We start from the raw sequence: 13,570 nt of genomic DNA, 5'->3' as shown, positions 1-13,570 counted from the left end.
AGGGGTTTGCTCGATGATGGAAATTAGATCGATGATAGACTCAGACTGCATTAGACAGTGAAGGCTTGTGGTTCTGTACTTCCATAACGCCCTCATTGACACTAGAGATCTCATGGGGGAGCTTCAGGGCTCCAGACTGATCACTTGGGTTATAAAGCAACAGTATGTGAAAGCGGGCGGTCCCCATGGGATCGCCTCTAGTGTGCTATTACAAACACAAATCTATATCTCTGTCTTTCTCTCTGTCTTTCTGTCTTTATTTCTCTCTTTCTCTCCGTCACTCTTTATTTTTCTGCCTTTCTCTCCCATCACTATTTCTCTTTATTTCTCAGAGGGCCTCATCCTCTCAATCTCCCTATTCATCTATACGCCAGCCTAATACTATCCCTCTCCCTCTCTCCACTTTTCCCTCTCCCCTCTCCGTCTCAGACTCCCGCTACTCGTTCTGACGCTCCAGCTTCCCTCACTCCCTCCCCCTCTGTCTAAACCCCTCCCTCCCTCCCTTTGGCTCCACTTGGCCTGTCATACAGGTGATAGAACAGGTATAGGGTAAAGTTACCCCTAGATGCTGATCTTGGGTCAGCGTTGCATTTTCCCCATGTATGGTTACAGTTAGGATTGGGGAAGGGTAACTGATCCTAGATCTGTACCTAGGGGAACCCCAGAGCTGATTCAACCCGACTTACATTGCCTGGTAGGAAAGCTGAGCCTTGGTGAGGTTGAGGGGGTGGCTGGAGGTGGAGATTCCATACTCCCTGGGGTCATGACCCGGCGGCAGGTTGCCTCTCAGGATGGCGTTGTTGGCCACATTGAGGAACGATACAATACCGTGCCACGCCTGGTTGTAGAACCACACCTGGAGACATGACAGATGGTTTACTGCTGCTATAGTTCAAAGACAATATAAAGCATATATACAGTTTCCCGGACAAAGATTAAAGCGAGTCCTAGGATAAAAAGAATGTTCAATGGAGATTCTCCATTTAAAGTTTTTTTTTTAATCCGGGACTTGTCTTAATCTTGGTCTGGAAAACCAGCCCGTGGAGTGTACCTTACTCCATACCTATGTAGCACCAAAGCAAGTGACAACAGTTATCAAGATGTGGAAACACTTAGCATAACATAACCATTATTCCATGGTGTAAGTAAATCTGTTATGGGACTATATTGCATCATCAGATATGCTTAATTTAGCTAATTATGGAAATGATACAGAGTGCTCCTGGTAGTTAGTCCAGTTAAATGCCAATGTAAAGCATGGCCCTTGCCATACTTAATACATGAAAACAATTATATAACAGCAACTAGAACCAAAAAAAGCAACTATCAAATTAGCATCATACTACACAGGCAGAGCTCTATCTATGTACTATACCAGCGTTAGGCTATACCAGCCTTAGGCTATACCAGCGTTAGGCTATACCAGCGTTAGGCTATACCAGCCTTAGGCTATACCAGCCTTAGGCTATACCAGCATTAGGCTATACCAGCATTAGGCTATACCAGCGTTAGGCTATACCAGCATTAGGCTATACCAGCGTTAGGCTATACCAGCGTTAGGCTATACCAGCGTTAGGCTATACCAGCATTAGGCTATACCAGCCTTAGGCTATACCAGCCTTAGGCTATACCAGCCTTAGGCTATACCAGCCTTAGGCTATACCAGCGTTAGGCTACACCAGCGTTAGGCTACACCAGCGTTAGGCTACACCAGCGTTAGGCTACACCAGCGTTAGGCTACACCAGCGTTAGGCTACACCAGCGTTAGGCTATACCAGCCTTTAGGCTACACCAGCGTTAGGCTACACCAGCCTTAGGCTATACCAGCCTTAGGCTATACCAGCGTTAGGCTACACCAGCGTTAGGCTACACCAGCGTTAGGCTACACCAGCGTTAGGCTATACCAGCCTTAGGCTACACCAGCGTTAGGCTACACCAGCGTTAGGCTACACCAGCGTTAGGCTACACCAGCGTTAGGCTATACCAGCCTTAGGCTACACCAGCGTTAGGCTATACCAGCCTTAGGCTACACCAGCGTTAGGCTACACCAGCGTTAGGCTATACCAGCCTTAGGCTACACCAGCGTTAGGCTACACCAGCGTTAGGCTATACCAGCCTTAGGCTATACCAGCCTTAGGCTATACCAGCGTTAGGCTATACCAGCCTTAGGCTACACCAGCGTTAGGCTACACCAGCGTTAGGCTATACCAGCCTTAGGCTACACCAGCGTTAGGCTACACCAGCGTTAGGCTACACCAGCGTTAGGCTATACCAGCCTTAGGCTACACCAGCGTTAGGCTATACCAGCCTTAGGCTACACCAGCGTTAGGCTACACCAGCGTTAGGCTATACCAGCCTTAGGCTACACCAGCGTTAGGCTACACCAGCGTTAGGCTATACCAGCCTTAGGCTACACCAGCGATATAATACCTTGACGTTATCCCTGGTCCCGAGCTCTTTCAGGAGCGTCTCGGTATTCAGGAGCATCTGATCGGTCGTGTTATCCTAATGAAGGAGAGAATTTAGAAAAAAAGAAAAAGGCTTAATTGGACACACTTGGGAAAATACATATCCTCTTTCAAATGCAAAACAACATAGAACAGGAGAGAGGGATAGGTCTCTCAGCAATACCTGTAGGTTGCTGAGGCCCACTTTCTTTATATACGCTTGAGAAATAACATTCATTCTCTTGTTATTTTGGCAAACCTGCAACACTGCCTTTCGCTTGCCCCCATGTCCATGTCATCTTATCTATTGTGATCTAAATGATACAAAAACTGATCTTAAGTCAGCACTCCTGCTCTGAGATGCTTGATGCATACGGCCCCTGAGTACTAGAGCTATAGAGGGCAGGTGGGAGTGGGAGCCGAATGAGTCAATGTTGATGACCGAGTGGGGGCCGAGTGACTTCGACAACCCAGGACTGCCTTCCACTTGTTTCGCTCTCCTCTCTTCATTTTTTTTTTGTGTTTTTTTTACATATGTCTCTCTTTTCTCACTATGGAAATAACATGGTGTTATAACATATAGCACACGACAGCTACAGGACCAAGCAGAAGTGGGCTGAATGGGTCGCCTCAAAAAATACACTCTGGTCATGTTTCATGTGAAATGGGCTTGCTGCAGATGACTGGGCCGCCGCGTGTGATTTGCAATGGCCCATCATCCTGCCTGTGCCCAGTTCAACCCGGCGCACACTGCACACGTTACAGGTGTAATATAAATAAATGCAAATGGCTCCCCTCACCTTTATCAAAAGCCTACAACACGAGAGAGGAAGGAAGAGGGGGAGGGAAAGAGAGAGAGATGACCCCATGCCACCCCCGAGAGGACTAGGATGGGAACAGGCCCATGAACATTTCACTATCATCATATCTTTTCTCTCATCTTCAAATCGGACTTTGCTTGGGTCCTATGGAGTCCAGACCTAAGGCAGCGACAGCACTTGGTCTGGGATTAATGATGGATTCTCTTACTAACTTCGAAAAGGGGAGGGTCCTCTTAAAAGACAGACAACTCTCCCAGCAAATCACGAGGCAGACATGCCAGAACATCGCAATTTGGAATTTTCAGACAAAACCTTCGCAGTGTTTTTAGGGAAGGTTGATGCAAACTAACCACTTACGAAATGCACTCAATAATGCACTCAATATTGCTAGATAGTATTTTTGTGGGGGATATTTACGCTAGGGCAACAAGCGGATAAGGCAGTGACATAAGATAGCTGGATGTCCCAACTCTGCCCTTTCCTCTATGCCCAACTGACGTTGTGTACGTACAGACGTATCTGTGTTAAATTACTTCCCTGTTCTAGCTCATTTACTATTCATGAGCCCAGGAACTACAACACATTTTTCTGTCTGTAATTCTCCTTTCCTCAAAGCTGGGACTCACATTTTGCTTTTATGTATATTTTGCTTTTACTTCTCCCTTTTGAGGAATGGGATTAGAGGGAGGAGGAAACCCGAGGGGGTTGAGGTGTAGGGAGAAAGAGTCTGGCGCAGGTTGGCAACATAGCAGGCACAACATGGGAATGGGGTCTTCCTGAGAATTAGCTGCTTGTTCGACTGGTTTCTTAGCCAGACGGGAAGACTCACCGCGGGCGAGACAGAGGGGGATTATGGAACCCCAGCGAGCGTTTACTGCTGCTAATCCCTTACGAAACAACTTCCTCCTCAAGGGTGATGGCAAATGAGAAAAAAGTGATGGTTGTATGGCAAATGAGCCGGCCGGCCGCCACAGCCATGGCCAGTGATACGACTGTGGCACGACGTGTTGTGTCGAGTGCGTGACAAGTTGCAACCTATGTTAAAAGCTGTTTTGGTATGGCTCTCAAGACACTGTACTTGACTGCATTTGACTACTTTATTTACTAGTCTGTCTTAATCGTCTTCAAGCACGGTGTGTTTTGTTTCTACCATGTTATTATATCCGTCATCCTAATCAATCCCAGAATCCTTTGAGTCTCATTTCAATTTCAGCCGTGGAACCCCCTCCCCCCAAAAATGAACGTGAATTTAAAAGCTAACTTCCAGCCCAGTCAGGTGGTACAGCAGAGTACTACTGTTCTCTCTCCTTCTGCAACCCAAGGAGACACAGATTGCGTTCTAAATGACACCCTATTTTGGCCCGGCCCAAAATACTGCACTATATAGGGTACCATTTGGGACCCAGTCACAGTCAGCGAGTTAGCCATATCTCAAGGACAATTTTCCACTTTAATAAGGGAAAGGCACAGAGCTGGGAACGGCTCATGCTCGGCCGTTAGAGTTACATCATCACTGCGGCGACTAATTAAAGTTGTGTTAGCGTAGAGAATCTGGAGCGTGGAGAAGTGCCCTGGGTAAGGATGGGGAAGATGCCCCGAGGGTGGGCAACATTCTGCTGATCTCACAGAAGTTTGAGGTCCGGGCTTTCGACAGGTTTGAACATTTAATGTGTGTGGGAGGGTATGTGTGTGGTAGGGTATGTGTGTGTGTTTGTGGGAGGGTATGTGTGTGGGAGGATAAGTGTGTGTGTGTGTGTGTGTGTGTGTGTGTGTGTGTGTGTGTGTGTGGGAGGGTATGTGTGTGTGTATGTGGGAGGGTATGTGTGTGTGTGTGTGTGTGTGTGTGTGTGTGTGTGTGTGTGTGTGTGTGTGTGTGTGTGTGTGTGTGTGTGTGTGTGTGTGTGTGTGTGTGTGTGTGTGTGTGTGTTGGAGGGTATGTGTGTGTGTGTGTGTGTAGGAGGGTGTGTGTGTGTATGTAGGAGGGTATGTGTGTGTGTATGTAGGAGGGTATGTGTGTGTGTATGTAGGAGGGTATGTGGGTGTGTGTGGGAGGGTATGTGTGTATGTGTGTGTGCGAGGGTATGTGTGTGTGTGTGTGTGTGGGACGGTATGTATGTGTGTGTGTGTTGGAGGGTATATGTGTGTGTGTGTGTGTGTTGGAGGGTGTGTGTGTGTGTGTGTGTGTGTGTGTGTGTGTGTGTGTGTGTGTGTGTGTGTGTGTGTGTGTGTGTGTGTGTAGGAGGGTGTGTGTGTATGTAGGAGGGTATGTGTGTGTGTGTGTGGGAGGGTATGTGTGTGTGTGTGGGAGGGTGTGTGTGTGTGTGTGGGAGGGTGTGTGTGTGTGTGTGGGAGGGTGTGTGTGTGTGTGTGGAGGGTATGTGTGTGTGTGTGGGAGGGTATGTGTGTGTGTGTGTGTGTGTGTGTGTGTGTGTGTGTGGGGGGGGGGAGGGTATGTGTGTGTGTGGGAGGGTATGTGTGTAAGTGTAAGTGAAAGGGAGAGAGAGAGAGAGAGATAGTAGATAGATAGAGTGGGAGTGTGTACGCTTGTTTGAGTGTGTTGAGGAGAAAGAGAGGAAGAACTACATTTTTTGAAATACATCATACCCAGTTTCCATGGACACCAAAAAGTCTATCTGAGTTTTAACTTTCCTCTGAGTTCGATTTGAAGGTAATGTATTGAAATTCAAGAGTCACTCAAGCAGATTCAAGTCCATGTTTCACAAAGAGCACAAGCTTAGCATTAGCTATCAGGCCGGTTTATAAGCTGGGTTTGTCCTTGGTTTCTACGTCTATGCATAATTGAACATAGATAAACAACATCCAAGGACCTCAGTGAATTGAGGTCTCCAAAGACCCCTTCTGGCTTTCAACCGCAGCAAACGTACCTTGTCTATCCTCCTCCCACACAGGCACATATTAAATGAATGCGCTTTCCCTCAGTAGTCAAGCTGTACCACGGCCGGCAGGAAGGCTACCACGATTCCAATATCCATAGCATACCTGGGAGGAATTTAATAGGCTCCTCAAATCCCTGATCACAGTTTCTATTTCCGGTTCAGTCATCCTGACTTGGGAGTTGACTCCTCCGACAGAAATCCCTCCATACCTTGAGTGGTGGGTAGTGGTAGTTGTGGGGGCAGAGATCACAGTGCAATTTAATAAGATATGAAAACGCATGGACACACAAACACAGGAATAAACACACACACACACACACACACACACACACACACACACACACACACACACACACACACACACACACACACACACACACACACACACACACACACACACACACACACACACACACACACTAAACAGTAACCTTTCATTTGACTCTTAGATTAGTTATCATGAACAGCACCTTGAGTTTAACATTATGCACGTTATCTTAGATAACTCCGGTCGCATTGTTGGCATTATATCTGAATGTTACGCAAGTTCTACCAAGCACTTAGGTGAATGCAAAATGACCACTCTGGATAATAGTGTCTGGTAAAAGAAGTAAAATTACCTTTTTCTCCCTGCTTCCTTGTAGGTCTTTAAGAGGAAGTCTGTCATGTTCCGCCCCGTCAGGTCCTGCAGTGTGTCCGTTGTATTCTGGGTCCTCTGGAAAGACATGATAATGAGATGGTATTATTTCGAAGATACGTACGTCCTCTTCAGCCCAGCACTCACTGACATGTGATGTGCGTTTCGCTAAAGTGTACAGACTTCTAAGGTGGCTTAAGAGGAAAATATGAAGAAAAAAATTGCGCATTCAAAGCAATGGATAAAATAGCAACGACATGCCGTCTTAGCAGACGCATTTATCCAAAGGGACATACAACCCCACGTCCGTACATTTTGGTAGCGAGATTTAAACCCACAACCCCTGACGTTGCAAGCGCTTCACCATACAAACTGAGCCACACAGCAGTGGTGATACATACAAGCTCCAGATATTGTATTGTGCAAAATAAAACAAAAATATGTCTGGCAGGCTATGTACTTCAACCCTCTATCTGATTCACTGATTGGGCACTGAAATGTACCAGTACCTATCTACATTTCCAATCAGCTGTTGACGAATAATATGGTGTTTGTTTTAACACAATGTCAAAGAGATCAAAGACAAAAAAATAAAAAATGAATCCCAACTACCGGTTGCCATGTCTACCGTTGAAAGCCAGGCACTATGATCATGATCGAAAAAGTTCAGCCAAAACAATGGCCACACCATTCTAATACAAACAGGGTGGAAGCACTCCAATCATTATTGCACGATGGCGGCACCAGCCACATTTCTAACCATAAACAACTCAGATATGCGTGGCGCTGTGGAACCCAACTAAGAACACTGAACCTGATCCTAATAGTGAGCCTGTTGGAGCCTTCCCCATCACTATGATACAGCCAAAGCTGTGGCTAATGTCAAAGGGCCCTCATTAGCCCGTACTCTCCATAAATTGGCACGTTCAAAGACACAATTAGGGAGGATGCGACACTGTGGTGTGCGTCCACTCCACATACCCTCCATAGTCACATCCAACACGTGCTAACAACTAGCAAGCCCCTCCTGTCTGGCCCAGTTTATTTCCTGGTGTCGGGATACTACGCTGATTAGAAGGATTTCTTGGCAACGCTAATGGAGACTGCTTATTAGGGTCCAGAGCGCCCCAAGCCGAGCCTCATGCGCCTTCATCACCCTCCCCACCCTGACTCCCTTTTGCCCAGTTGTGTTCTCTCCACCCTTCACTGGGTTCCTAGCTTATCGCGCTAACCGATGGTAAACAACACTGCCCACATAATGAGTTGAAATAGCCTCCCCCATGCTGATAAGTTGTGTTTGTATGCCTATTTTCTATGTCGTTTAGTAATGACATGGATATGTATGCAAACAGGCGTCTGCTTGTTAATTCATTCCTAGTTTGGTTGGGGCGAGGGGGCAGATTAGGAGGGGAGAGGGGAAGTGCAAGGCCGGTGGTTCTTTTCCGAAAGCTTGTTTGTGTGCCTATCTGTCTCTCAGATACCAGTCCCTCAGATAGATATTTGGAGGGTTCCATGTTGTTCTTATTTTCATCTTTTTTCAACTGCTTGCCCAGTAATCTAGCCTTCCCTGTAGCTCAGTTGGTAGAGCATGGTGTTTGCAACACCAGGGTTGTGGGTTCGATTCCCACGGGGGGCCAGCACAGAAAAAAAAAATAAAATAAATCTATGAAATGTATGCATTCAATGCTGTAAGTCGCTCTGGATAAGAGCGTCTGCTAAATGACTAAAATGTAAAAAAATGTAAAAATGTAATCTGTATTATCTGACCAGAATTTATTTGGTCAGATAGTTAGATGGACTTTCCAAATCCACCCCTGGTTGAACTGAAGATACAGGCCAACTGCAGAAAATGCAGTCTGCAATACGTAATAGCAGGACTCTACTTCAAATTAGATGAATGTGTAGTGATGAGCTTTTAACACTCTAACCCACTACATGTTGAGAAAATTAGTTGTCTACGAAAGAACCATGTTATTTTGAAAGTACTTTAACTAACTCCACACTACAGGGAAATGTAGTTCAACTAACTCCACACTACAGGGAAACTTAGTTCAACTAACCCTACACTACTGGGAAATGTAGTTACACTAACTCCACACTACAGGGAAACTTAGTTCAACTAACCCTACACTACTGGGAAATGTAGTTCAACTAACTCCACACTACTGGGAAATGTAGTTACACTAACCCTACACTACAGGGAAACTTAGTTCAACTAACCCTACACTACTGGGAAATGTAGTTCAACTAACTCCACACTACTGGGAAATGTAGTTCAACTAACTCCACACTACTGGGAAATGTAGTTCAACTAACCCTACACTACTGGGAAACTTAGTTCAACTAACAGCACACTACTGGGAAACTTAGTTCAACTAACCCTACACTACTGGGAAATGTAGTTCAACTAACTCCACACTACTGGGAAATGTAGTTCAACTAACTCCACAATTCTGGGAAACTTAGTTCAACTAACTCCACACTACTGGGAAACGTAGTTCAACTAACTCCACACTACTGGGAAACGTAGTTCAACTAACTCCACACTACTGGGAAACTTAGTTCAACTAACTCCACACTACTGGGAAATGTAGTTCAACTAACTCCACACTACTGGGAAACGTAGTTCAACTAACTCCACACTACTGGGAAACTTAGTTCAACTAACTCCACACTACTGGGAAACTTAGTTCAACTAACTCCACACTTCTGGGAAATGTAGTTCAACTAACTCCACACTACTGGAAAATGTAGTTTCTCTACTAGTGAAGCAAGAAGGAAGTTGTGTAACAGGAAGAAGCAGATGAGTCACAGCACAATACACTGTTTAGCACTGAAAAATCTGGGTCTCCTGTCCGAGCAGCAGGAACTCAGGCATAAACAAACAGATAGAGAGTTGACTTAACCGTACAGCTCACAGCCAGCATGAGTCTAATTGCCTTGGCCTATTTCCACATCCTCCAATCGAAACCACAGATAACGTGAGGTCTCTTCCAACATTCCATGGACGTGTGTCCTAATATGGACACCGTATGTGTCAGCTATTTATGTAACTCCATTGATAGATATCGGAGGACGTCATTGTAATGGCTGAAATGGAATGAATGAAATAGCAACCATGTGTTGGATGTATTTGGTACCTTTCCAATTATTCCATTTCAGCCTTTACAATGAGCATGTTCTCAGGTATCTCCTCCCATCAGCCACTTCTCATCTAGATGATTTACTGTACATAGAATGCTCTCTCTACACTTGTCATTCTATACCTCACATCAATCATTCCACGAGCATATGCCGCTCTCGACTTCACAAGTCATTTTAAGGCATATTGGCCATCTACGTCTTATATATCCCAACTATTTACCCGCACTTCCTATACATGACATCTCTTATTCCGCACGCATCTGTCGCTCTCGACCAGATGACTGCAGGTTGATGACACACAGAAGAGGCAAACAGGAGAGGCATATGTAAACTCAGAGTAATCAAACCTGAGCTGACATGCTGCAGTGTTAGAGAGACCTTAAGAGGGTAGGCAGTGTTCTTACTAATCTCTGCATATAGCCTCTGTATCTTGGGAAACCTCAAAGACCAACTACCAATTCTACCTGGCACAAACAAATGCAATCTTCTGGATGTAGAGTTCTGCTTAAAACTACGTGAGCCTCGTGTTGCAAACCTCAAAGACCAACGTCCAATTTTACCTGGCACAAACAAATCGTCGCTGTCTGATGAAAACCTTTAAACTCCATTTTTGTCAATTTGCATTCTTTATTTTAATTACTGAAAGCATTAACTCCCCTCGATGTACTTGGAACATTTCATGACTCTAAGAACAAGAACATGTATTCAAAATAGCTTCTGAAGTTCCATAATTGTATGTTCGTTAATGGGAAAATATGGTAATTTCCTGAAAGGTTTTTGTTTTGGAGATAAGAGGTTTTCACCAGACAGCAACGGAATGCAATCGTCGGGACATAGAGCTCTGCTTTAAACTATGTGTGCCATCTGCTGTATGTAGCTTTGGAGGCCTAGGCAGAGTATGTCTCATCTAGTTTGTTGATTCTCTCAGAAATGCTCAGTTATGATCAAGTCAATTGTGTTTTCTTATGTTTTTAAAGACACAACATATAATTCCCATTTCCAGAAAGGCACGACTTATAATTATAATTTCCCGTCAAAAGTGCTGTACCTGTCTTGTTTGTGGAGCTGAGTCTTGGTAAAGTAACTGCTGGTAAGTTATTTGCAGAGCCCCACCTGTTTTGAGCCCCACATTTATGGGGGGGCTTTCCTGTTTTGTATGGGGGGCTTTTGCATATTAATTAATATGTGTCACATATCAGTTTGTAAACAATGTAAAAATATACATATATTAAGTTAATAAAGTTAATAAAGTTAAGTTAATAAAGCTGCATAAAAACATGGTCTCTTTTTTGTTTTCTTGAGTAAGGCAGCTCCAAAATGCAGGTGTTTCAGCCTAGCTCAGGGCTTTCTGTGGTGGTGGGGCAAGCCAGCAGAAAATACAGAGTGTTGCGCCATGATTGGCTCAGTGTTCTGTCACTCATGGGGACACTACGTCACCGCCAAGTCTAAGGGTAGAGCTAGAAAATTCAAGCCCCTTGGGTGCTGCCATAGAGTTACATTAGTGCCCATCCAAGAAGGCTCAATGTCATTGGCCACAGATAAAATGACATCCAAACACATTATATCTCCAGTAGCTTCGATTGGACTGATCACGTCAACATCATACTTTCAAAATCTTAGCTAGCAGTCATTATCATGAATCAAGTCGACAATCTATTGGTAAATCCTTTTTAATCCTTGTCATATGAAGATAAATTATAGCTAAAACGTATCGTTGCTCATTGGCTATTGGACATAAATATTACACAACAAATTGGAAATTGCAAATTCAACAATGAGTGGATTGGAAGGAATCAGTGGCTAACTGCAATCATTGCAAAGCAATCATTAGCCTGCTATTCAGTGGAGTGGCTTTTCCTAGTTAAAAATGATAAACATTCAACATTGGCCATGCTGTCAATGAAGTATGATTTGTGCCACCCTTAAAACAACTTAACTTGGAACTGCAAAATCTGTTTTGAGTACCTTCGTTCGCACACCGCACAACAGACATTGGTTTGAAGAAAATCTATTGACAACACCTCACCTTGCTGTGTGGATCAACCTCCGACATAAGGCTGTGTTCAAAAGAACACAAACATAAGCTGCTGGGGTGTTTTCCCTGTGTTTGCGAGAGACATTTCCATCTTTACAAGTCAACACTGTAGATATACTATCAGCGGCAGAGCCTAGTTTTACTCCCCAAAAACTAAAACAAATTACTGGGCCTCATTCCACCATCTGCCTCATCTCGTGACCTCACAACCTTTTCACTTTTGTTTTCCAAGACGCCTTTCCATGTTGAACGCACTGGTTCGGACAGGTCATTTAACACTAAAATGGATCTTGAGGGGTAAAAGCCAAAATATAACAACAGTAATCTCTTGAAGCAAAGATGTGGCCAACCCAAATTGTTTGTTCTCTCTGCTTGATTCCAGGTTGCAGGACTTGCAAATACATTTCGTTGCTTATTTTCAGATATGTTTACGTCATAGTGTGGCTTAGGCTGGTCAATGAGGGGTTCCGTTCCCAATAAGCTGAACTCTGATTCATATTGTTCAGGTAATACAATGGAAATTGGTAATGTTGATGTACAATATAATAACAATGCATTACCATGCCAGGACAACACCCTGAAGAAAAAAATACGAAAAAGTAATTTGAAACGGGGAGGGTTGCCCTTAAACTTGTCCAATTTGGACCCCTGGCCAATTAGAAAACAGGAGTACATCAGTAACAGTGGAAGTTTGAATGCCTAGTTTTCAATATCTCTTGCTGTACTCATGTTTTGTGAACTAAGTGTGCTTCATTCATTCAAAATAGTTTTTGCAAGGGATTGTCTAGTGGTTTTGATTCCAAGGACCACCCATATGTAAAATGTGTGCATATGTATGGCATATGTTATTGTTACTATATTAAGGGTTGTTTTTGAAGGCTTCCGAAAGCATATTTCATTGAATTGGGATATAAGCATTTTCAAGAACTCCCACCTCTACTCACAAACGTGTTGAATGAAGAAAATATGCACAACTTCAATGATTTATTTGAAAGATAATGGGGGCAGGGCTATGCAGCAGTAGATGAGGAGAATCATTTGCAAACAGTCTGTAGTTAGAGCGGTCTCCTGATGATAAAGACATCAATTGTAATACCCAGAGCACGGCGGCTTTATCAATTCCTTTGCATGAATGGAGGCCTTTTCATCTGTGAAGGTTAAATATCGCCAATGAGAGTCAATACCTGAGATTTGGTAATAAGACTTACTGTCACATGCCATTTCCATGGAAACAACAATTTCACACTAACTACTGTGTCTGTGTGGGCCTGTTTTATTCTCGCTTCCTTTCCTTTCTGCAGTTTTTCAAGGGCATATTGGGAGGATAGCAGGGATAAAAGAAAATAAATCCACTTTAAAGGGAATGTATTCTCTGTATGTTCTGGGTTTCTGTTGGTGGGTCTGCCTGAGATACAAATCAATTCAAGCCCCCCCCCATTCAAGACTACGGCACACAGGTAAGATCTATAGCATTCATTGTTTGATAAATTAACACTGAGTTGGTGTGTGTGTGTGTTTGTGTGTGTGCGTGTGTGTGTGTGTGTATGTGTGTGTGTGTGTGTGTGTGTGTGTGTGTGTGTGTGTGTGTG

The 13,570-nt window shown here is 44.2% G+C and overlaps 1 protein-coding gene across 2 annotated transcripts in view; it reads right to left on the bottom strand.

Moving 5' to 3' along the window:
• The window catches only part of LOC106577627 (phospholipid-transporting ATPase ABCA1), a 230,701-nt gene that overhangs the window by 71,555 nt on the left and 145,576 nt on the right, over positions 1-13,570 (bottom strand). For both annotated transcript variants that reach the window (XM_014155904.2, XM_014155905.2), the window contains exons 33-36: positions 6,786-6,880; positions 6,269-6,374; positions 2,431-2,505; positions 687-856 (exon numbers count right to left, since the gene is read on the bottom strand). In XM_014155904.2, the coding sequence (XP_014011379.2) occupies positions 687-856; positions 2,431-2,505; positions 6,269-6,374; positions 6,786-6,880 (446 nt within the window). The remainder of the gene's footprint in view (positions 1-686; positions 857-2,430; positions 2,506-6,268; positions 6,375-6,785; positions 6,881-13,570) is intronic.

This window comes from Salmo salar, chromosome ssa18 (genome assembly GCF_905237065.1).
Source record: "Salmo salar chromosome ssa18, Ssal_v3.1, whole genome shotgun sequence".
Lineage (NCBI taxonomy): Eukaryota > Metazoa > Chordata > Actinopteri > Salmoniformes > Salmonidae > Salmo > Salmo salar.
Note: the sequence above shows the minus strand (reverse complement) of the source record. Positions and strands in the feature narration are given on the sequence as shown.